The sequence below is a fragment of the Chiloscyllium plagiosum genome, chromosome 2 (genome assembly GCF_004010195.1).
Source record: "Chiloscyllium plagiosum isolate BGI_BamShark_2017 chromosome 2, ASM401019v2, whole genome shotgun sequence".
Lineage (NCBI taxonomy): Eukaryota > Metazoa > Chordata > Chondrichthyes > Orectolobiformes > Hemiscylliidae > Chiloscyllium > Chiloscyllium plagiosum.
This window is the reverse complement of record NC_057711.1, coordinates 66561397-66586442: the sequence shown is the minus strand read 5'-3', so window position 1 is coordinate 66586442 and position 25046 is coordinate 66561397. Positions and strand designations below refer to the sequence as shown.

At 40.6% G+C, this 25046-nt stretch overlaps 1 protein-coding gene across 5 annotated transcripts in view; it reads right to left on the bottom strand.

Moving 5' to 3' along the window:
* Positions 1 to 25046, bottom strand: part of LOC122560620 (dmX-like protein 1) — a 236632-nt gene that overhangs the window by 142051 nt on the left and 69535 nt on the right. For all 5 annotated transcript variants that reach the window (XM_043711479.1, XM_043711440.1, XM_043711459.1 and 2 more), the window contains 3 exons: positions 5508 to 5720; positions 3059 to 3297; positions 1897 to 2590 (listed from right to left, as the gene is read on the bottom strand). In XM_043711479.1, the coding sequence (XP_043567414.1) occupies positions 1897 to 2590; positions 3059 to 3297; positions 5508 to 5720 (1146 nt within the window). The remainder of the gene's footprint in view (positions 1 to 1896; positions 2591 to 3058; positions 3298 to 5507; positions 5721 to 25046) is intronic.

Genomic DNA, 25046 nt, shown 5'->3' with positions numbered 1-25046 from the left:
GTATGGAGTCAGCTATTACGAGGGGGCATAGCTTTAAATTAAGGGGGGGTAGATATAGGACTGAAGTTAGGGGTAGGTTCTTCACTCAGCGAGTCGTAAGTTCATGGAATGCCCTGCCAGTAGCAGTGGTGGACTCTCCCTCTTTATGGGCATTTAAGCGGGCATTGGATAGGTATATGGAGGATAGTGGGTTAGTATAGGTTAGGTGGGCTTGGATCGGCGCAACATCGAGGGCCAAAGGGCCTGTACTGCGCTGTATTCTTCTATGTTCTATGAAAGCTAATAATGTAACATTTTGTTGTGAGGAGAACTGTATGCATGTGTGAGGAGGTTACACTTCAGTTATCTAGGATTTGGTGGGATTGCATCTGGAGTACCGTGTATAGTACTGACTTACGGAAGAATATTAATGCTTTGGAAGCAATTCAGAGAAGGTTTATTAAATGAAAACCGCAAATAAAATGATCTGCATCCTCTGGAACTTAGAAGTCAGAGGTGACTTAAGAAACATACGAGATAGTGAGGAGACTTGACTGGGTTGATATGGGACAGATGTTTCCTCTGGAATCTAAAATTAAGTGTCACAGTTTAAAATAAGGGATTGCTCATTTAAGACAGTTGAAGCAAAACATTCTCTCTCTTCAAGAATTGTAAGAAGAAAAAAGCGTTGTAGCAGCGCACTTGAATAGGTTCAAGGTAATCAGGCAGACCCAACATGGTTTTGTCACAGGGAAGTCATGTTTAAACTAATTTATTGGAGCTGTTTGAAAGTAGTGGATGCTGAATCTTTAAATACTTAAGGCAGAGATAGATAGAGTCTTGATTATCAAGGAGATGAAAAATTATTGGGGAATGCAGGAATGGAGAGTTAAGACAAAATCATTTCAGCCATGATTGTACTCAATGCTGGAGCAGGCTCAAAAGGCTGAGTTGGCTTTTCTTGTTCTGTGTTCATATTTGATGTTCACAGCAATGGTTTATTTGTCAAAAAGGATTTTCTTCCAGATTTGTAGGGTGAAACTCATGTTTGCATGTGTCTTGGGGTTATCTTCCAAATGACAAACAAATTTTTTTGATAATAAATCAATAATTGTGTGTTTATTAGTAAATTTGGCTGATGGATCTTTTTATTCGAAGATTAATGCAGAACAAGCACAATTGGTCACATTAGGAATCATGTAAAACTATTAAATTCTGGTTGTGACCTGCAGAGGAATGGGGCTTTAGACAGACAGTGCAGTGCTCTCATCTCAATTGTAACAAAAAGTGACAGTTTTACCAGGATGCACAATTGAAGAAATGTTAAATTGGAAGTAGGGGGATATTAATGCAAATAGGAGAACAATAAAAGTAAAGACACCAAGTTTCTTGTGCATTATTACACAAAATAGTTTTGGCAACTGCTAAGACCTTTATAAAGATCGAACATTCACCTTAATTATTTACAAAATGCAAATCACGGCTAATAGAATTTGTGGCAAAATAAAGTTAGAACTTGCAACAGGACACGAGAATGAGTACAACAATGACCCGACAGAATCTAGGTATCACAGAATTAGTTCACATATCCCATCTAGGTTCTAACAGCTAAGAAGCTACATTTGGAAAAAACTAACTTTCATTTGAGGTCTCAAAACATGCATCACCTTCATTATCCTCTTCAACAGAATTATCATCCTGACTTAGAAATATATTGTTGTTCCTTCACTGCTGCTGGTCAAATCCTTGAATGCTCTGCCTCACAGCATTGAGGACATACTTACACCGAACTGACTCGCAGTTCAAGGTGACAGCTCATCACTACCTTCTCAAGGAAAATTAGGAATGGGTAATAAATACTATACCAGCTCGCGAAGTCACCATCCTTTGAATCAACATTAAAAACATAATACTTACCTAGACAGTAACTTGGGATTAAAGTTGGCAGCCAAGCGACATTTGAAAAAGCTGAAACATGGAGAGAATTGATTCTGGCCAACTCCGATACCCCTCCAGAATACGATAATGGCCCAACTGGATCTACTCGCCAAAGAATTAGTTCACTATATATTGCATTGGAATCCTGGAACACTGCTGCTGTACCAATGTTTCTCTTGTTTCTAGACAATGAACTACGAAATTGTAAGGAGTGAAAACTGCTTTCATTGTGCAGGTTTCCATCATCTGGTGTCCGTATTGCATTGTGGTAGGAAGTAGTCAGCAATAATGGCAAAACCGAATGACAAGCTAAATCATTGAGATGAAAGCGATGACCACAGTAACGTGACTTGTGAGATACACCAAGGACAGTTGAAAATGCAGACTCTTCTGCAAAACTGACAGCCCATTGATTCAAGGATCCATCTGCATGTTTTGAAATCATGAGCACATTAGGTGTGAAGATGCTGAGCTTTAAACTACCAGATGATTTATTTTGACCAGCAGAGATTAACATGCCAGATGTGGAATGAGTCATGCCTGGTGGCTTCAGTTTCCCTTGCTGAATAGCAAGATCTACGTTTTTTGTACAGGCATACATAACAATACTCTTGCTGAGAGAGTTTGCATCTCCAGTGGGGAATGCCACAGGAATTCTAGAGGCAAATGAAACCTAGAAAACAAAATAAACATTTTCAAGTAGTACAAATAATAATCATCCTATTTGCTTATTTAAAAGAGATTCGACAATGTTTATTTTGAAATCTGCAACATTGTTACAACAATTACTTGATAAGAAACAAATGAAAGATTGTCATAGGACTCATAGCTGTTCAAGCTTTCAGCATCTCGCAAGAAACCGAAAAAAAAAATCAAATTCCTTGAAGATGCCATTTTCAATACTCCCTAAATAATTCATTCTGGTGCACCTAGATTCCCACAGCAACACTAGATTCTCTCATTCAGGCAGAATGACTTATGACTTTAAAATCAGAACTTACTTCTGACCATTCAATCTTTGGATTTCACTGTTCTTGGAAGAAAATGTAGGATAAATTAATTTTACATTACACAATTCAATTTCAGAAATTGGAAACAAAGTTCACTGAACACAATAGTCAGAAGCAGAATGGTGTTTAACCTGCACTTGTCGAAACATCCCGGGCTGATACTCATCAAGCCAGTCAACATGCCACACCAGTAAGGATCCATCTATGGGGTGGATACTGAAGAGCATGTCTGCATTCTTGTTCCATTCTGCGAATAGCACTTCAATTTTATGATCAATCATGACAGCTGATGAGGTCTTTTCTCCATTACCTCTGTCTGAAAGTACAGATTGCATAAATCCTTTATGATATTCACTGCCTTCATCAATATCTGTAGAAAGGAATGAAGGGAGGAACAGAGCTTCAATTTATGAAAAGCTAATGGTAAGCAGTTACATCCCAGTATGATTAAGTATTTAATAGCTATAATGCAGACATTACTTCCAATCTTATGAACTGTACATCTGTAATTCAAATTTACAGATTTAGACATACCTTTTAATACTATTTTGAACAATTTAAATAAGAGAAAATGCACAATTCAAATAGAAGACATGCTTTGACTTTTGTTAAACAGGGAGATTTTCTGTTCATGACAAACACTGCTCAACCTAGGGTGGTTTGTACACAGATATATAGATATCTTACATAAAACATAAGCTAATATAATACATTTAAGGCAATTCTTAAACCATATGGTGAAGCACAGGGGCTTGAATGAAACAGATATGAAGTTAAATGACGCCTGATTGGTAACTTTGTTAAATCAGGCAAAGGTTTTTTTTGAGAGGTGTTGCACCAAACACAAAGTTTTAAAGTACTATGAAACAAATTGAATTGCAGTCAAGCAAGCGAAGAATAATTTTACAACAAGACAAATTTAATACACTCCAGTCTCAAAGTTAAACTTAAAAGAGTGGACTGAGTAGTGTGGATCTTGCTACTACTCCTGAGATTTCAAGGGTTACTTCTAGATTTACTTTAAGATTTCTTACAGTTATTACATTTTAGTAATAAGATTTTTGTTTTGATTTTTTTTAATTCTTTTGTAGTTAAAAACATAAAAGAAGCATGTCATTTTGTTTTCGAACCAAGTTGTGTTAACAGTTTTCAGAAAGGTCTACAGATCTTATTTCAAGATTTCTTGTTATTACATTTCAATAGTGTAAGATTTTTATTTGGATTCATTTTTGGATCCTTTATAGTCAAAAACACAACCCTCCCCCAAAAACCGTATGGTCTTTATTTTTAAACCCAAGTTCTGTTAACGGACCATTTGGAGAGGTTTACATTTGGTCAGCTCATTTTTCTTTCATCTCAAATTAAATGTGTAGAATAGAGTTTTTCTAACATCGCTAAAGAGATTTTTAATTGTGGAGGAGAGTTTTTTTTTAAACTGAGTTGTGTTCATGGAGCTTTTGGAGAGGCCTACATGTAGAATGTTCTGGAGTCACTTTTTAAAAAAAAAAGATTTATTTCAACACAAATTCAGACACAGCTATGCTAATCTTATTGTGATTAAGGAGACAGCCAAAATTGCATTGGTTACCAATTTTTTTTACATGAAGGACTTGTATGAATTTGCAGCATTTTTCAATTTGGCTAATTTTGGAGTTTGTATAGCAGGTTCTCCAGAATCATATCATCGTTTAAGCATGATTTACTTTCAGAAGCTTGACTTGAATTCTTGGGATTCAGGTGATCTACTGGAGGTGTTTAAAACAAGAGTTTAATTAGGGTAGACATAGGGCTATCTTCAGAAATTCCAGAACAGCTGAGTGGAATCTGAAAAGTAGAGACTTATCATTCAGGTGATACAAAAATACTTATCCCATGAACATGACAGTGAAAATTTGGAAATCAGTAAAGATTTAGTCCAGAATCAAATAGTCTGCTTCTGTACATGGACTATGCTCACTCAGAAAGAAATTGGTCTGACTTACCAGATCACGCCTCAAGACTATACTCTGTGGGCCAGTGCATTGTTAGGACAGTGAACAAAAGCACATCTACATTGACCAATAGTAATATAAACTCTGGAGCGCTTTGAGAGCTTAAAGGCAACTTGTGCAACTGAGGATAAACCCAATATAGTCTGTTTGTTCCTTATACCAAATGTAACAGTCATGTAAGTGGAAACACAACTCACTTGTCATATTATACTCAAGTCTTTTGCTTTCTAAAGAGTTAGGCTATCAGGTTCTGAGATTTACATTGCCACTCACATTCGCAACAACTAGTGCAGACATTGAAAATCCTGCTGCATCATTTAACAACTGGGAAATTATTAGTCATGGCCAACATTCTGAGAAACTAAGATTAAATTATAGCATTTATACAGAAGCATGGCTATTTACAAATTACAATAGTTTTCAATTCTAAGAGTTGATTTCAAATTGTGCACAATGGGATTTATGATAATGGCAACATAGACAATTTGCTACAATCAATTATCTAAATAGTCAATTAAGCTAGTTATTCAGGCTAATTAACTTAGATAAAGATTACATGCATGTTTAAACCATATAAAAGTAACTGTACCATCATCAGATTTGCTTGCCATTTGTCCAACATCATCTGCTACAGATTCTGGAGATTGCTGCTCCAGGTTCCTTCGTAACTGCTGTAAAAAGACCTCCATTGATAAGGTAAAGTGCAATTCCTTGTTGTTTAGCCAATGAACAACAAAAGGTCCATTAGTTTCTTCATGTTCACTTAAACTCAATGAAGTGATGGAGGGCAGCAGTGGAATGTCTATTCAAATGAGAATTAAGAAAACTTCAAAGACTGAATACTGGAAAAAATAAAATCAGAAATGTAAGCATGCAAAACAAGACAGGTACAGTAAAATAAAATTTCCAATGTTTGTGATAGGGATTAACTAATTTCCAATCTGAGTTCTTCTCCCAACGTCTTACTCTATTACACATTCTACCTTAAGGTGATTAGGCAACATGTTTTCAATTCTGTATTGCTAAACAAAAAAACTAGCACAGGTTCCACCCCATATCCGGGTGACATGTTCCAAGAACTACCACGGATGCCCGAAACCGCGGATATTAGCAAATTTTATTATTTAAATGGGAAACTTATCGCTCCAGCAGCCCCCAGAATTATTTTTGGAATGTTCCATGTAATATTTTCAGGCTACGGTAAGTCACGGATAACCGAAACAGCGGAAACTGAACCGGCAGAATCGGAATTCTACTGTTCAAAGTTTGTGAGAAGATTTGTAGCTCGGGTGCTCGTTGCTGTGGTTCTGTTCGCCGAGCTGGAAGTTTTTGTTGCAAACGTTTTGTCCCGTCTAGGTGACATCCTCAGTGCTTGGGAGCCTCCTGTGAAGCGCTTCTGTGGTGTTTCCTCCGGCATTTATAGTGGCCTGTCCCTGCCGCTTCCGGTTGTCAGTTTCAGCTTTCCGCTGTAGTGGCCGGTATATTGGATCCAGGTCTATGTGTTTGTTGATGGAGTTTGTGGATGAGTGCCATACTTCTAGGAATTCCCTGGCTGTTCTTTGTTTCGCTTGCCCTATAATGGTAGTGTTGTCCCAGTCAAATTCATGTTGCTTGTCGTCTGCATGTGTGGCTACTAGGGATAGCTGGTCGTGTCGTTTCGTGGCTAGTTGACGTTCGTGGATGCGGATCGTTAGCTGTCTTCCTGTTTGTCGTATATAGTGTTTTGTGCCGTCCTTGCGTGGGATTTTGTACACTACTGTATATCTTTGGGAAGCAACTGCAGTCAGATGCTTTGTCGTCAGTTCCTTTTTAATGAGGAAAAGGGTGAATTTATAACAATGACGTGCCTAAGATCACGAAGCTTACCATGTGCCAAATTCTGAGCTATACCTTAATTAGATGGTGCACGAGCAGACTGAGTCGGTTAGGATTGTATTCAATGGAGTTTAGAAGAATGGCATGGAAGGGTGGAATCTCACAGAAACCTATGGAATTCTACAGGACCAGAGAGGAAGGATGATTTCTGGGCGAGGTCGAGGGAGGTTTGCGGGGGTAGGAAAGAGTCCACAATCAGTTGTCACAATATACAGATAAGGGGTAATAAGAGTTTAAGAACTGAGATGAGGAGATATTTCTTCACTCAGACGGTGGTGAGTTTGTGGGATTTGCTGTCATAGCAAGTGACTGAGGCCAAAACACTCTTTTCAAGCAGGTAGATATAGTTTTTTTGTAGCTAAAAGAGATCAAGGGCTATGAGGAAAAGCACATTTAGGGAATTAAAGTCATGATCAGCCATGATGTTATTGAGTGACAGAACAAGCTCAAGGGACCAAATGACCTACTCTTATCTTCAATGAAATCACATCGATCAAGTTACTATTTCTAATGCAATTAGTATTTAAGACAGCAGTCCTTTGCATAACTTTCCTCAGTGAGAAACACAAAGAACATTGTTTCCTACATCTCATTGTATTAAAATATCCAATTATGAAACAAACACAGAATGCTGGAGGAACTCAGTCTGGTAGCATATGTGAAAGAGAGAAACAGTTAATCCATTCTAATCTGGTGTGACTTCCCTTTAGAATCTCGGAAGAGTCAAACTTGACTCAATCATGCTGGAAAATCTCAGCAGGTCTGGCAGCATCTGTAAGGAGAGAAAAGAGTCAGTTAGACTCGAAATGTCAGCTCTTTCCTCTCCTTACAGATGCTGCCAAACCTGCTGAGATTTTCCAGCATTTTCTCTTTTGGTTTCAGATTCCAGTATCCACAGTAATTTGCTTTTATTGACTCAATCATGAACAGTTTCTCAGTTTATGGATGCTGCTAGACCTGCTGAGTTTCTCCAGTGTTGTGTTTGTTTCCGATTTATAGCATCCACAACATTTTGTCTTGAATGATACAGCAGACTTTGATATTGAAATACACAATATCCAATTCCCAAATTTGCTAACAACAAGCTTGGACATGTGGCAAACAGTAAAAGATGATCTAACTCAATTGCAACAGAACATGAATAAACTAATTGAATGGGCAGATAACTGATGGATGGAATTTAACAGATTGAAATGCAAGATGTTGCATTTAAGCAAAAAACAGATAGGGAGAGGCAGTTAGGCTTAATGATATCGTTCCAAAGGGAAGTAATGGACATGGGGAGATGAGGTTTCACTGGCACAAATCCTTGAAGGGGACAGCACATATTGAACGGTATTCAACAAAGTACAAGGGATCTTATGCTTACTAAACATAAATATTTTAGTAGAAAAGCTGAACTTATATAAAGCTCTGCTGAGATCACAAATGGAGTTAAGTCTGAATACGACACAGATTGAATGTGAGGGCACTTGAAAAGATGCAGAAAAGACTTATAATAATGGTTCAAATGAGGAATTTGAGTTACTAGGTTAGGATGAAGAAGTCGGAGTTGACGAGAGTAGATGGCAGCATACAAGGTTGACAGGTTTAGATAAGGTAATAAAAAACATCTTTGCCCTCAGCTGTTTGTACAAGGTCTGAAGAAAGGCCCAGGGGTTTAGGCAAGAAGTATAGGGGAAGGTGCAAGGAAGTGCTTCTCTTAGGCAGGATCTGATGACCCAAATGTTGCTGTGCCCAAGGATGCTGCTGGCAGAGATAATCAATCATTTACTGAATGGGGTATTTGAGGGGAAGTAAACTTATGGGGTAAAAGGGATTGAATAAGAAATAAGACCATAAAAGAAAAATGTAGGCCAATTGGCCCATTAAATTTGCTCCACCATTTGATCATGGCTACAAAAACACAAGTTGCTGGAAAATCTGAGTTCTGACAAAGGGTTACTGGACTAGAAACATTAAATCTCATTTCTCTTCACAGATGCTGCCAGACCTGCTGAGCTGTACCAGCAACTTCTGTTTTTGTTTATAATATACAGCATCTGCAGTTCTGTTTTTATTTGATCATGGCTGATAAAAGTTTCTTGATCCATTCTCATGTCTTCTCCCAGTAACTATACTAAGACAGAAGGATAGGTTCTTTATTAAAGAGAGTCAATCACTCAGTTCCACAGAATCACCATCGTCAAGCTGAAGTAATTCTTCCTCATCTCAATTCTAAGGGGTAGTCCCTTCACTCAAACAGTGTCCTTGGGTGCTTGTCTCTGCCCATTGAGTGGAAACATCTTCACTCTGTCCACTCTATCCAGGCCTCACAGTATTCTGTAACTTTCAAAGGGATCCTCCAACCATTCCTAACTCCATTGATTACAGACTCAGAGTACTTAATTGCTCCTTAATTAATTGGTCCTTGGAGTTTTTTGAAGAAGTAACAAAGAAGATTGATGAGGGCAGAGTAGTAGATGTGATCTATATGGACTTCAGTAAGGCGTTCGACAAGGGTCCCTATGGGAAACTGATTAGCAAGGTTAGATCTCATGGAATACAGGGAGAACTAGCCATTTGGATACAGAACTGATTCAAAGGTAGAAGACAGAGGGTGGTGGTGGAGGGTTGTTTTTCAGACTGGAGGCCTGTGACCAGTGGAGTGCCAAAAGGATCGGTGCTGGGTCCCTACTTTTTGTCATTTACATAAATGATTTGGATGCAAGCATAAGAGTATAGTTAGTAAGTTTGCAGATGACACCAAAATTGGAGGGGTAGTGGACAGCGAAGAGGGTTACCTCAGATTACAACAGGATCTGGATCAGATGGGCCAATGGGCTGAGAAGTGGCAGATGGAGTTTAATTCTGATCAATGTGAGGTGCTGCATTTTGAGAAAGCAAATCTTAGCAGGACTTATACACTTAATGGTAAAGTCCGAGGGAGTGTTGCTGAACAAAAAGACCTTGGAGTGCACGTTCATAGCTCCTTGAAAGTGGAGTCGCAGGTAGATAGGATAGTGAAGGGGACGTTTGGTATGCTTTCCTTTATTGATCAGAGTATGGAGTACAGGAGTTGGGAGGTCATGTTGTGCCTGTACAGGACATTGGTTAGGCCACTGTTGGAATATTGCATGCAATTCTGGTCTCCTTCCTATCAGAAAGATGTTGTAAAACTTGAAAGGGTTCAGAAAAGATTTACAAGGATGTTGCCAGGGTTAGAGGATCTGAGCTACAGGGAGAGGCTGAACAGGTTGGGACTGTTTTCCCTGGAGCATCGGACGCTGAGGGGTGACCTTATAGAGGTTTACAAAATTATGAGGGGCATGGATAGGATAAATAGACAAACTCTTTTCCCTGGGGTGGGGGAGTCCAGAACTAGAAGGCATAGGTTTAGAGTGAGATGGGAAAGATATAAGAGAGACCTAAGGGGCAACCTTTTCACGCAGAGGGTTGTATGTGTATGGAATGAGCTGCCAGAGGATGTGGTGGAGACTGGTTCAATTGCAACATTAAAGAGGCATTTGGATGGGTATATGAATAGGAAGGGCTTGGAGGGATATGGGCCGGATGCTGGCAGATTGGGTTGGGATATCTGGTCGGCATGGACAAGTTGGACCGAAGGATCTGTTTCCATGCTGTACATCTCTATGTCTCTATTTAGAAAATAGTCCACACTCTGTTCTTCACACCAATATATAGAGCCTCACACTTTGCCACACTGTATTCTATCTGTAATTTGTTTTCCCACTTGCCGAATCTATCAAAGTCCTTCTGCAGACTCCCTGTTTGAACACCATTTTTGTGTCACCTGCAAGTGTAGCAACAATCCCCTCAGTTCCTTTGTGCAGATCATTTATGAACAACATGAATAGCAGTGGTCACAACACTGACTCCTGCAGGACTTCACTAGTCTTTGACTGCCATCTTGAAAAAAAGATCACTTCATTTCCATGGTTTTCTTTCAGTTAGCCAATTCTCCAGCGATTCCAGCATGTTGTCCCTCATAACATTAGGCTCTTATGTTATCTAGCAGCCTTCTGTGCAGCACTTTGCCAAAGTTCTTCTTAATGCAAGTAGATCATGTTCACTGGCTCTAAGAATTCTAACAGATTTGTCAAGCATGACCTCCCCTTGACGAAGCCATGCTGAATCAACCTTATTTTACCACGCACTTCCAATACTCTAATCTCATCCTTAATGATGGACTCAAGCCTTAACAATGTCAAAGGTCAGACTAACCACGCGAAATTTCTCGTTTACTGCTTCCCTCCTGAGATGTTAAAGGATTATTAATTTGTTCTGCTGACATGTAAGGAATTGGATGGCCCAGGGGTTGCGTTTTTCCGTCTTGCAGGCAGGATGTGACAATCTACTCATACTCTCTAGTGGTCTGAGGCGTAACCTAGCTGCTCACCGGTCCGAGGCATAACCTGGCCGCACACTGTTACTCGAAATAATAGAATTATTTTACATTGTTTTGGGCGGCACGGTGGCACAGTGGTTAGCACTGCTGCCTCACAGCGCTAGAGACCCGGGTTCAATTCTCAACTCAGGCGACTGTGTGGAGTTTGCACATTCTCCTAGTGTCTGCGTGGGTTTCCTCCAGGTGCTCCGGTTTCCTCCCACAGTCCAAAAAAAAAGTGTGCAGGTTAGGTGAATTGGCCATGCTAATTTGCCCGTAGTGTTAGGTGCAGGGGTAAACGTAGGGGTCTGGGTGGGTGCACTTCGGCGGGTCGGTGTGGACTGGTTGGACCGAAGGGCCTGTTTGCACACTGTAAATAAGTTAGTTAGTTTTTGGGGGGCATGTGATGATGGGAGAATGGTAGGGGTTTGTGTCTTGCGTGCATGACTGACTGTTATGTAAAACTCTATACAAAGGGAGGTCAGTTTCCTTGTTCATGGAGTCTCACTTGACACGCTCTGTAAGCATTGTGAAGAGTTTTAAGTGATCCTCCAAAAGCTGGTAGTTGCTTAAATCAATCGTGGCTTTTCACCAAAGTTGGCGTATTGCAGTTGCATCAAGCGTGTAAGAATCTCAAGGGAACCTAACACCTCCCTGTTTAAACAGGGGCATGACATTCACCATTTTCTAGTCTTCTGGACCTCCCTGGCTCTCGCGATTCTGAAAAGATCATCAATGCCTTCATAATCTCCCAGCTATCTCCTCCGGAGAATCTTGGGGTTTATTCCATCTGGTCCAAGTGATTTATCATCTTCAGACTTTTTAAATACCCCAGCACCCTGCCCTTAGTGATGCCATTGCACCCAACACTGCACCTGGAATCTCAAAGATTGCTAATCTACTGATGTTATCCACCATGAAGACTGATGCAACTGTTCCTCTGTCATTTATGTCTTCTCCATTTCTACTTGTCCAGCCTCATTTTCCAATGGTTTAATGGTCACTCTTCCCTTTCTTTCTCGCTCTCTCACCTGGTATATCAAAAACAAGTCTTGCAATCTTCTTTTATATTACTAGCTAGCTTACCCTCACACTTTGTTTATTACACCTCCTTATTGATGTTTTAATTATCTTCTGCTGGTTTTTAAAGGCTTCCCACTTACCTTCAGAACATTGTATGCTTTTTACTTTTTCTTCTATACCTTCCCGGACTTCCCTTAGATAGCCTTGTCCTCATACAGTCAGAGATGTAGAACATGGAAACAGATACTTCAGTCCAGCTCGACCATGTTGACTAGATATCCCAACTTAAATCTTGCTTAGTAGCTTTCCTCTTCCTTAGGATAATGTTCTGCTGTGTCTCCCAAATTACCCCCAGAAATTACTGTCATAGTTGCTTCACTGACTTCCTTGTTCAACCCCTTTTATCAAACAACTCTGGGCAGCTCCTCCATCATGTCCTTGTACCCTGTAGTCAACATTAATACAGTTATGTCTGATTCCAGCTTCTCTCTCTCAAATTACATGGAGAATTCCATCGTTATCACTACTCCCTGGGGACTCCTTCACCATAAACTCCCAAATCAAGGCTGCCTCATTACACATCATGAAATCCAGAATTACCTGTTCCCTAATGGGCTCCATCACAAGCTGCTATAAAAAAGTACCTTGCTGACATTCCACAAATTCCTTTTCTTGGATCTGCTCCCACTATGATTTTCCCAAATGCATAGTGAAGTCCCCATGATTACTGTAATAATGCCTTGCTTACATCCCTTTTCTATCTCCCAATTTAGTTTAAGTCCCACATCCTGACAATTGCTCAGGGGTCTGTACCTAACTCCTATCAGGGTCTCTTTTCCTCGGTGGTTCAACTCTACCCCCATAGGATTGATGGGATTTTTCAATATAGGGCAGACTGATTTTGATAGGTTAAATAAACTTTTCACTAGTTCATGGTATGTGTTGAGTGCCAACTTGGCTAGCATTTATTGCCCTTCCCTATTTCCCTTGGAGGTGGTGGTGGTGAGCTCCTCTTTGCAGTTAGAAGTTTATTCTATAGATAAGAAACTAGTGAAATTAAACTTTTCATAAACTAAGTGCAGACTCAACTTATCATTTATTTAGGTATTTTCTTTTCGTACCAAAATGCAGGGAAGTAGCTCAGTAAAACACGTAAGAGAGCGGATTTTAAATCTAAAATTCTCGTTCATGGGGAAACACACAAGGGAAAGTACATCCCACTGCTTGCTGGCTCATGGTTTCCACATGAAGTCACTTTTTTCCATAGTTTCTTTGGGAGTACTATAATGTTAGACAAGCTCTCTTTCAAAGATGCCACACAGTGGCCAAACAGGAAAATCCCAATGAGGAAATAAATTTGGATTGTTTCGTAAGTTTCGTAAGAATTGACAGCAATAGTTTTCCTCCACGAAAGTACAAATACTTGAGCAAAAACAAATGTTTCTCTAGATTATTTCAAGATAAAGATATACAGATGTATAGCATGAAAACAGACCCTTTGGTTCAACTTGTCCATGTCGACCAGAAATCCTCGATAAGTCTAGTCCCATTTGCCATTGTTATTATTAATTAGCTATTAAAACAGGTAACGCAATGATGCAGCGGTCAACCTTTACTAAAGAATTCTATAAAAGGAATACTGTATTTGCAATAAACTCTCAAACCAGTGTATGGATACATAGATTATTCTCATGTCTCTAAACCATATATCTCTAAACCCTTACTATTCATATACCCATCCCAATGCCTTTTAAATGTTGGAATTGTATCAGTCTCTGCTACTTCCTCTCTCAGCCCAGTCCATACATGCACCACCTTGTACATGAAAAGGTTATCCCTTAGGTCCCTTTTAAATCTTTCTCCAATAACAAACCTTCCACAGATCACTGACTATTACCATCCTAGTGAAAGAGACCTTTTAGAAGGCACAAGCTGGATGATTCTTTTTGGTGCCATCACTTCCTTGCAATGAAAACTCAATTTCTCGGAATTCCTCTAATTTTACAAAACCTAAGCACAACAGTTTGACCACTCCTACTTCCCTTCCGAAGCATGGCACCACACTAAGCATCATTTTCTAAACTGTCCTATCAGCACAGCGTCACTTTTACTACTGCCCATTCACTATTACTGACAAGCTGCCTCTACCACTTCAACTAACTCAAATTACTGCATAATAATGGACTCCTCTTTACTCTTGATATACATAGTCCTCTGCTGTGCCATCCCTCACCAAATGGCCTACAATGTCCTCCGAATCTTTAATGAATAAAGACCCAATCAACTTCTATTCAAAACATTCCATCTAGCTAAACTGGTTCTTAAATTGAATGAGTTTATTTAGACTGGGCAACTACGCTCCCCCCAAATAAAAAGGCGATGCATTGAATTAAAGAAATCTTCAGCTGAGCTTTTTGTTTTTACAAGCCATAACTATGCACTAATTAAGTTATAAATTATAGAAAGGGACCATGTGACAATATACATGTGTTATCTTCCAAATAACAAGCCAAATTGTACAGTAAGTGAATAAAAAAATTTGGTCAATTTATTTTTGAATACTAATTTACCCTCATGTCAATTCTGAAGCAAATGGATCTTTCACATCAAATTTTTAGAAATCCTTTTAGTACATCTACTTCATCTTTTCTCAGGATATTCATTTTATGTGGGCTGCTTGAGCAGCAAGTACTGATCCTTAAGGTACTCCACTAATTGAAAGGCACCTTTATCAGAGTCTGCTGACATGAGAATAATCTATGTATTCGTACACTGGTTTGAGAGTTTATTGCAAATACAGTATTCCTTTTATAGAATTCTTTAGTTAAGGTTGACCGCTGCACATTGCGTTGCCTGTTTTAATAGCTAATTAATAATAACAATTGCATTAGCTTCATAGTTTGTTTAAATGGGGAAGTAGTTATCTCTGCAAAATTGAATTTCTGTCCCTTTGAGGCGATGTCATCTTAAATTCAGCCACTGATGATTTAATTAATGAAATATTAACTGATAGTTGAGTACAGTTTGATACAAAGGTGCCTTTAAATTTTTGCAGATATAATGAATAGTCTTAGATGAATTTTCTCAGCAATCCAAGTTTAATTCTTCAATGTGTTTGACATATGAGATGAACAGGAAATATACGTTGAACTATAATGTTATGAGAGGTTATCTTTACAGGCAAAACTGTATTGTAGAGAATTTACATGGTTTTCTTTGAAATTGTAAAAGTCACATGAGTATTGTATGGACAAAATAGAGTCAGAGATGTACAGCACAGAAACAGACCCTCCGGTCCAACCTGTCCATGCCGACCCGAAATCCCAACCCAATCTAGATCCTTCTGCCAGCACCTGTCCCATATCCCTCGAAACCCCTTCCTATTCATATACCCACCAAATGTTTAAATGTTGCAACTGTACCAGCCTCCACCACTTCCTCTGGCAGCTCATTCCATACATGTACCACCCTCTGTGTGAAGACATTGCCCCATAGTTCTCTTTTATATCTTTCCCTCTAGTTCTGGACTCCCCGACCACAGGGAAAAGACTTTGTCTGTTTACCCTATCCATGCCCCTCAATTTTGTAAACCTCTGTAAGGTCATCCCTCAGCCTCCAATGTTCCAGGGAAAACAGGCCCAGCCTGTTCAGCCTCTCCCTATAGCTCAAATCCTCCACTCCTAGCAACATCCTTGTAAATCTTTTCTGAATCCTTTCAAGTTTCACAACATCTTTCCAATAGGAAGGAGACCAGAATAGTAGGCAATATTCCAACAGTGGCCTAACCAATGTCCTGTACATCCGCAACATGACCTCCCAACTTCTGTACTCAATATTCTGTTTGACAGAATCACTGCATACAAGTCAAAAACCCTTGTGAGCTACTCGAATAGAATCTTATTGTATGTAAACAATAATGAATGAAGTTAACAAACACACACCAGGTTATAGTTCAACAGGTTTATTTGGAAGCACTGCTTCTTCATCAGGTGGTTGTGGAGCATGAGATTGTAGGACACAGAAATTATAACAAAGTTTGCAATGTGATGTAACTGAAATTATATAATTTCAGTTACATCACAGTGTAAACTTTTGCTATAAATTTTGTGTCCTACAATCTCATGCTCCATAACCACCTGAAGGTGCAGCGCTCTGAAAGAGAGTGCTTCCAAATAAACTTGTTGGACTATAACCTGGTGTTGTGATTGTTAACTTTGAATGGCCCAGTCCAACACTGGCACCTCCAAATCAATAATGAATAAAACAAATTGATCTTGCGTATAATTTATAATATACATTAATGATATAGATGAAGGCGTTGAAAGTAATATTAGCAAATTTGCTGATGACACAAAGCTGGCTGGCAGGATGAAATGTGAGGAGGATGTTATGAGAATACAGGGTGACTTGGACAGACTAGATGAATGGACGGGTGCATGTCAGATGCAGTTTAATGTGGATAAATGTGTGGTTATCCACTTTGGTGGCATGAACAGGAAGGCAGATTACTATCTAAATGGAGACAAGTTAGGTAAAAGGGAAGTACAACGAGATCTAGGTGTTCTTGTACATCAGTCAATGAAAGCAAGCATACAGGTACAGCTGGCAGTGAAGAAAGCCAATGGAATGTTGGCCTTCATAACAAGAGGAATTCAGTATAGGAGCAAAGAGTCCTTCTGCAGCTGTAGAGGGCCCTGGTGAGACCGCACCTGAAGTATTGTGTGCAGTTTTGGTCTCCAAATTTGAGGAAGGATATTCTGGCTATTGAGGGAGTGCAGCATAGGTTCACAAGGTCAATTCCCTGAATGGCAGGACTATCATATGTTGAAAGATTGGAGCGACTGGGCTTGTACAGACTCTAGTTTAGATGGATGAGTGGGGATCTGATTGAGATGTACAAGATTATTAAAGGTTTGGACATTCTGGAGGCAGGAAGCATATTTCCGCTGATGGGTGACTCCAGGACCAGAGGACACAGTTTAAAAATCAGGGGTAGGCCATTTAGAACAGAGTTGAGGAGAAACTTCATCACCTAGAGAGTGGTAGACATATGAAATGCTCTGCCCCAGAAGGCAGTGGAGGCCAAGTCTCTGGATACTTTCAAGAAAGAGATGTATAGAGCTCTTCAAGATAGTGGAATCAAGGGTCATGGGGATAAGGCCGGAACAGGATACTGACTGTGGATGATCAGCCAAGATCATAATGAAAGGTGATGCTGGCTCAAAGGGCTGAATGGCCTTCTCCTACACCTATTGTCTATCGTTGAATTGAAAATTTTATTCATACTCCATTTCATCAATCTCTAAATGAAACTACAAGCAGTTTGAGAACGAGGGCATGTGTATAGTAAGAGGCTTGTGCATCCTGTCCTAGTGATGTCTGCTGCTTACTGTCTCAACTATCTTTGCAATTAGTCTGTTTCATTGTCTTGGAGGGAAGCTTTTGCTGACAAATTGAGATAGCAAAATCAAATTTTGTTTGCAATATTTCTCTTCCCTATTTCCCCTTACTTTCTTGAAGGGGCTGACATTTGGTGAAGTCTAAATCTAAAGATGTTTGCCCTAATGTCCTTCGTTCATTTATGATGAAAGATACACTTGCAGTTCTCATAGAACGTCTTTCACAAGGACTGGAATTTAATGTAGCCATCAGAAGTGGTTGCAAATCGGCAAAAACAGTGGAAGAAGAAGGAGGCACAATGGACTAGAACCTCTAATGTGAAACTGCATCCACCTTTTACCACTGATGGAAGTCTCCAAGGTGGTGTCATCACTACAATGGAGAAGGCAGTTATGTGCAATAACCAAGTGATTTAATCTCTCTAGATGTTGTTATTTACAGTTTAGAGGAGGGAAGCAAATGAAATAGTTCTACATTTTCTGACCACACAGAATTAGCTGGAATTCAGAGTGGTGAGGGGAATGCTAGAACCTACTGAGATTTAGACAAGTTGAGTGGGCAAATGCACAGTAGATGCAGTATCATGTGGATAAGTGTGAAATTGTTCACTTCGTGTGAAAATCAGAATTGCAGAGTATTATTTAAATGGCAACAGACAGGAAAAGGTTAATGTACAAAGGAACTTGGGGTATCCTTTTACATCGGCTATTGCATTGGTGTAGCAAGCAGTTACGAAGATCGTTTATTCAGAATTCAGAATAGGAGTTGGGAGGTCAAGTTGCAGTTGTACACGAAATTGGTGAGGCCAATTTTGGAATATTGTGTGCAACTTTGGTCTCCTTCCTATCAAAAGGATGTTCTGAAACTTGAAAGAGTTCAGAAACATTTATGAGGATATTGCCACGGTTGTAAGGTCTGAGGTATAGGAGAGGCTGAATAGGCTGGGACTGTTTTCTCTGGAGCATCAGAAGCTGAGGGGTGATCTTAGAGGTTTACAAAATTATGATGGGCATGGATAGAATAAATAAACAAGGTCTTTTCCCTGGGGTGGGGAGTCCAAAACTAGAGGGCATAGGTTTAGGGCGAGCGGGTAAAAATTTAGAAAACACCTAAGGGGCAACATTTTCATGCAGAGGATGGTGAGTGTATGGAATGAGCTGCCAGAGGAAGTGGTGGAGGCTGGTGCAATTATAACAAAGGCATTTGGATGGGTATATGAATAGGAAGATTTCAGTCATAGAGATGTACAGCATGGAAACAGAACCTTCGGTCCAACCTGTCCATCTACCTGCGACTCCACTTTCAAGGAGCGATGAACCTGCACTCCAAGGTCTCTTTGTTCAGCAATACTCCCAAGGATCTTACCATTAAAATGTACAAGTTCTGCTAAGATTTGCTTTTTTGAGAACCATATGGACCAAGTGCTGGAAATGGGACTAGACTAGGTTAGGATATCAAGTCAGCATTGGTGAGTTGGACCAAAGGGTCTGTTTCTGTGTTGTACATCTCTACGATGATTATTATTCCATGCTGGTACATTATCTCCTATCCAGTATGCTTCAATTTTTCTAACAAGCCTCCTGTGGGGTCTTCAAACTTGCCAAACATATAAGTATACTGCCTCCATCAGCTCACCTTTATCGACTTTGTTCATAACATTTTCAAAAAACTCCAGGAGTGTCAAGCACTATTTTCCATTTGCAAATACATGCAGGCTATGCCCAGGTTGTCATTCAAGTGCCTATTCATCCCATCCTTTACAACAGATTCTAGCATTTTCCCCTCTACTGATGCAAGGCTAATAGGTCAGAGTTCCTTTTTTCTCTCACATTTGCTATCTTCCAAACCACAGGAATAAATCAATCCCCCTGTCCTTATGCTAACTACCATGCAAAACTGGGAGCATCAGTGAGATTACTGCTCAAGGACTTCTTTTTAACTTCATTCATAACTCTCTGAAATCTGTCCTACTTCATCCCTTTTCATACTTTTGATATTGGTACCAACGTGGACCATGATCTAGGGCTGAACCGTTCCCCACAAGACCTGCAATCACTTCATGATATCTTTGACCCTGGCATCAGGAAGGCAACACACTATCCTGGAATCACATTTAATGCCACAGAAATACCAGACTGATCCCTTGACTGCAGAAACCCAAATCACCACTACTATTCGATTCTTCTTCCTCCTTCTCTATACTGCTGAGTTGGTCATTGTATCATAGGCTTCGCTCTGGCTCTATTCCAGAGGATCCATCACTTCACCTGTTTCCAAAATGGAATGCTTATTTGGAACCAAAATACAACTCACAACTACTATAGTGCCTGCCTTGTTTCTTTAGGCTGATTCAGTCTCTGCTCAAACTTCTAACATGTGGTGTGACCATCTCTCTATAAATGCTATGTAGATAGCCTTTTTTTGGGGATGCACAACAGCCACTGGTCAAATTTCAAGACTGGATATACACCACACTTGGCCCTTCAGACTTTCTATTCCATAACTCAAAAAAATTATTTGCCAACCTTAGAATAAGCAATAGCTTACTAAAAAAATTTAACAAGCTATTTCACAAAGAAAAAAAGACAAAAGACCTGTACCCTAAAAAGGATGATTCTGGGTATTCCAAGATGGAGGATGGGAAAGGTTTCTGGCTGTAACAAGCTGCTTCTTTTGAAGTATTTTAGGTGTTGGAGGTGATTTCCTCTAATTACAGGAGCAACAATTACTATTTTATATGCTGTTGCATTATTTTTTCTCCAAATTTCCCAAACAAAGTCAAAACAGCAACACTTTTAAAAGGGAGAGGAGCAGAAAGGCAACACATGAGGAGATAAAAACAATGACTGCAGATGCTGGAAAACAGATTTTGGATTAGTGGTGCTGGAAGAGCACAGCAGTTCAGGCAGCATCCAAGGAGCAGCAAAATAATTTCAGGCAAAAGCCTCCGCCTTGACCTATCACCTTCATCCCCTCCCCCACTCACCTATTGTACTCTATGCTACTTTGTCCCCACCCCCACCCTCCTCTAGCTCATCTCTCCCCTCTTTAGGCTCTCTGCCTTTATTCCTGATGAAGGGCTTTTGCCCGAAACGTCGATTTTGCTGCTCCTCGGATGCTGCCTGAACTGCTGTGCTCTTCCAGCACCACTAATCCAAAAACACATGAGGAGGTCAGTGCAGGGGGGAGGGAGAGTGGGAGGGACATCTGGGAAAATTAACACAGTGAAATTCACAACTAATCTTGGAGGATCCTGTTTGGGAGTGGTCACAGCACAGAAACAGATAAGTGAATGTCTTTAAGTGTGGCCTTGCAATAAGTCTGCAGTAGTGAGTAGAGTGGGTTGTTTCTTGATTATACATTTTATTGAGATATGTCTCTTCATAATACTTATGGCTTATTTTTAAGTATAAAGTTAGCCTCGAGCGGTGTTTTGTAGAGGAATAAGACAGTGCTATTTTCTGGGTCTTTGAGGAGAAAGTGAGGTCTGCAGATGCTGAAGATCAGAGCTGGAAATGTGTTGCTGGAAAAAAAAGCGCAGCAGGTCAGGCAGCATCCAGGGAACAGGAGAATCGACGTTTCGGCCATAAGCCCTGAAGAAGGGCTTATGCCCGAAACGTCAATTCTCCTGTTCCCTGGATGCTGCGTGACCTACTGCGCTTTTCCAGCAACACATTTCCAGCTATTTTCTGGGTCTGCAGATCGAAAGAAGCAAAAATGGCCTTGAGGAGAGGGATATGGTCTTCTTGTTGGATGTGGGAGTTTAGGGAGAGTTTATGGGTTCCTGAGGATTATATCTACAATAAAGGTCGTTGGTTCCGAACCCTAACTGATCGAATGGATCGGTTGTAGGGGCAGTTAGAGGCAATGAGGAATTTATAAGAGCAAGGGAATGAGATAGATAGTTATAGGAAGGGAAAAGTTGCAAATACAGTCACATAGATGGGTTAGCTCCAGGAGAGGCAAAAGAGGTAGGCAGGAGTTTTAGATTAGATTAGATTAGATTAGAGTGTGGAAACAGGCCCTTCGGCCCAACAAGTCCACACCGACCCGCCGAAGCGAAACCCACCCATACCCCTACATTTACCCCTTACCTAACACTATGGGCAATTTAGCATGGCCAATCCACCTGACCCTGCACATCTTTGGACTGTGGGAGGAAACCGGAGCACCCGGAGGAAACCCACGCAGACACGGGGAGAACGTGCAAACTCCACACAGTCAGTCGCCTGAGGCGGGAATTGAACCCGGATCTCTGGCGCTGTGAGGCAGCAGTGCTAACCACTGTGCCACCGTGCCGCCCATTTTCTGTGGCTATCCCCATTTCAAACAAGTATGCTATTTTGAAAATGTAGTGAACGATGGTTTCTCAGGAGAATATAGCACGAGCAGGCAAGTTTCTGCATTAGAGCCAGTCTTTGATACCAATGAGGGGTACATCGGGTTCCAAGAGACCAATTGTGTGAGGGAGTCTCTACATATTCGGTTCCATTGACACAGGAGAGGAAAAGGAAGAGATTCTGAAGGGACAACAGAGAGAGTTAGGTAGGAAATTAAAAAGGAAGTCCTCGAGAGTAGTAATATCTGTATTACTCCTGGTGCTACGAGCTAGTGAGGGCAGAAATAGGAGGATAGAGCAGATGAATGCATGGCTGAGGAGCTGGTGTATGGGAGAAGGATTCACATTTTTGGATCATTGGAATCTCTTTTGGGTAGAAGTGACTTGTACAAGAAGAACGGATTGCACCTAACTTAGAAGGGGACTAATATACTGGCAGGGAAATTTGCTAGAGCTGCTCAGGAGGATTTAAACTAGCAAGGTTAGGGGAGGGGGTGGTGGAATAGTGAGGAAAGAGATCAATCGGAGACCGGTACAGTTGATAAAAGAAGCGAGTCAGTCAAATCAGTCAGGGTAGGCAGAGGCAAAGCAGAGAACAAGGTAGGACAGATCAATTAAACAACATTTGTTTCAATGCAAGAGGCCTAATAGGAAAGGCAGATGAACTCAGAGCATGGTTAGTAACATGGGACTGGAATATCATAGCAATTACAGAAACATGGCTCAGGGATGGACAGGACTGGCAACTTAATGTTCCAGGATACAAATGTTATCGGAAGGATAGAAAGGGAGGTAAACAAGGAGGGAGAGTGGTGTTTGGATAAGGGATAGCATTACAGCTGTATTGAGAAAGGATATTCCCAGAAAAATATCCAGGGAAGCTATTTGGATTAAACTGAGAAATAAGGGATGATCACCTTATTGGGAATGTATTATAGACTCCCTAATAGTTAGAGGGAAATTGAGAAACAAATTTGTAAGGAGATTTCAGTTATCTGAAGAATAATAGGGTGGCTATGGTAGGGGATTTTAACTTTCTAAACATAGACTGGGACTGCCATAGTGTGAAGGGTTTAGATGGAGAGGAATTTGTCAAGTGTGTAAAAGAAACTTTTCTGATTCAATATGTGAATGTACCTACTAGAGAAGGTGCAAAACTTGACCTACCCTTGAGAAATAAGGCATGGCAGGTGACTTATTTCTATAATTCTATTAATTCTATTAGACCATAATTCTATTAGTTTTAAAATAGTGATGTAAAAGGATAGACCAGATCTAAAAAAGTTGAAGTTTAAATTGGAGGAAAGCTAATTTTGACAGAATTAGGCAAAAACTTTCAAAAGGTGACTGGGGGCAGATATTTGTAGGTAAAGGGACAGCTGGAAAATGGAAAGCCTTCAGAAATGAGATAACGAGTGTCTAGAGAAAGCATATTCCTATGAGGGTCAAAGGAAAGGCTGGTAAGTGTGGGGAATGCTGGATGACTAAAGAAATTGAGGGTTTGGTTAAGAAGCTGGTGTGGGCGGCACAGTGATTAGCACTGCTGCCTCACAGCGCCAGAGACCCGGGTTCAACTCCCGCCTCAGGCGACTGACTGTGTGGAGTTTGCACGTTCTCCCCGTGTCGGCGTGGGTTTCCTCCGGGTGCTCCGGTTTCCTCCCACAGTCCAAAGATGTGCAGGTCAGGTGAATTGGCCATGCTAAATTGCCCATAGTGTTAGGTAAGGGGTAAATGTAGGGGTATGGGTGGGTTGCGCTTCGGCGGGTCGGTGTGGACTTGTTGGGCCGAAGGGCCTATTTCCACACTGTAATCTAATCAGAAAAAGGAGGAAGCAATGTCAGGTATAGACAAGATAGAGCAAATGAATTCTTAGAAGAGTATAAAAGCAGTAGGAGTACACTTGAGAGAGAAATCAGGAGGGCAAAAAGGGGACATGAGATAGCTTTGGCAAATAGAATTAAGGAGAATCCAAAGCGTTTTTACAAATACATTAAGGACAAACGGGTAACTGGGGAGAGAATAGGGCCACTCAAAGAACAGCAAAGCAGCCTTTGGTGTGAAGCCGCAGCAGCTGGGGAAGATACTAAAAGAGTATTTTGCATCAATGTTTACTGTGTAAAAGGCCATGGAAGATAGAGAATGTAGAGAAATAGATGGTGACACCTTGAAAAATGTCCATATTTCAGAGGAGGACATGCTGGATGTCTTGAAATGGGTAAAGGTGGATAAATCCCCAGGTCCTGATCAGGTGTACCCAAGAAATCTATGGGAAGCCAGAGAACTGATTGCTGGGCCTCTTGCTGAGATATTTATATCATCGATAGTCACGGTGAGGTGCCGGAAGACTGGAGGTTGGTAAACGTGGTGCAACTGTTTAAGAAGGGTGGTAAGGACAAGCCAGGAAACTATAGACCAGTGAGCCCAACGTCGGTGGTGGGCAAATTGTTGGAGGGAATCCTGAGGGTCAGGATGTACGTGTATTTGAAAAAGCAAAGACTGTTTTAGGGATAGTCAACATGGTTTAGTGCATGGAAAATCATGTCTCACAAACTTGATTGTTACTTTTTCAAGAAACTCAATCAAACAGAACTGATGAGGGCAGAGCAGCGGACATGCTCTATATGAACATTCGACAAGGTTGCCCATGGGAGACTGATTAGCAAGGTAAAATCACATGGAATACTAGAGTCATAGAGGTGTACAGCATGGAAACAGACCTTTCAGTCCATCCCGTCCATGCCGACCAGCTATCCCAACCCAATCTAGTCCCACCTGTCAGCACCCAGCCCATATCCCTCCAAACCTTTCCTATTCATATACCCATCCAAATGCCTCTTAAATGTTGTAATTGTACCAGCCTCCACCACATCCTCTGGCAGCTCATTCCATACACATACCACCCTGTGCATGAAAAAGTTACCCCTTAGGTCTCTTTTATATCTTTCCCCTCTCACCCTAAACCTATGCCCTCTAGTTCTGGACTCCCCGACCCCAGGGAAGAGAGTTTGTCTATTTATCCTATCCATGCCCCTCATAATTTTGTAAACCTCTATAAGGTCACCCCTCAGCCTCCGACACTCCAGGGAAAACAGCCCCAGCCTGTT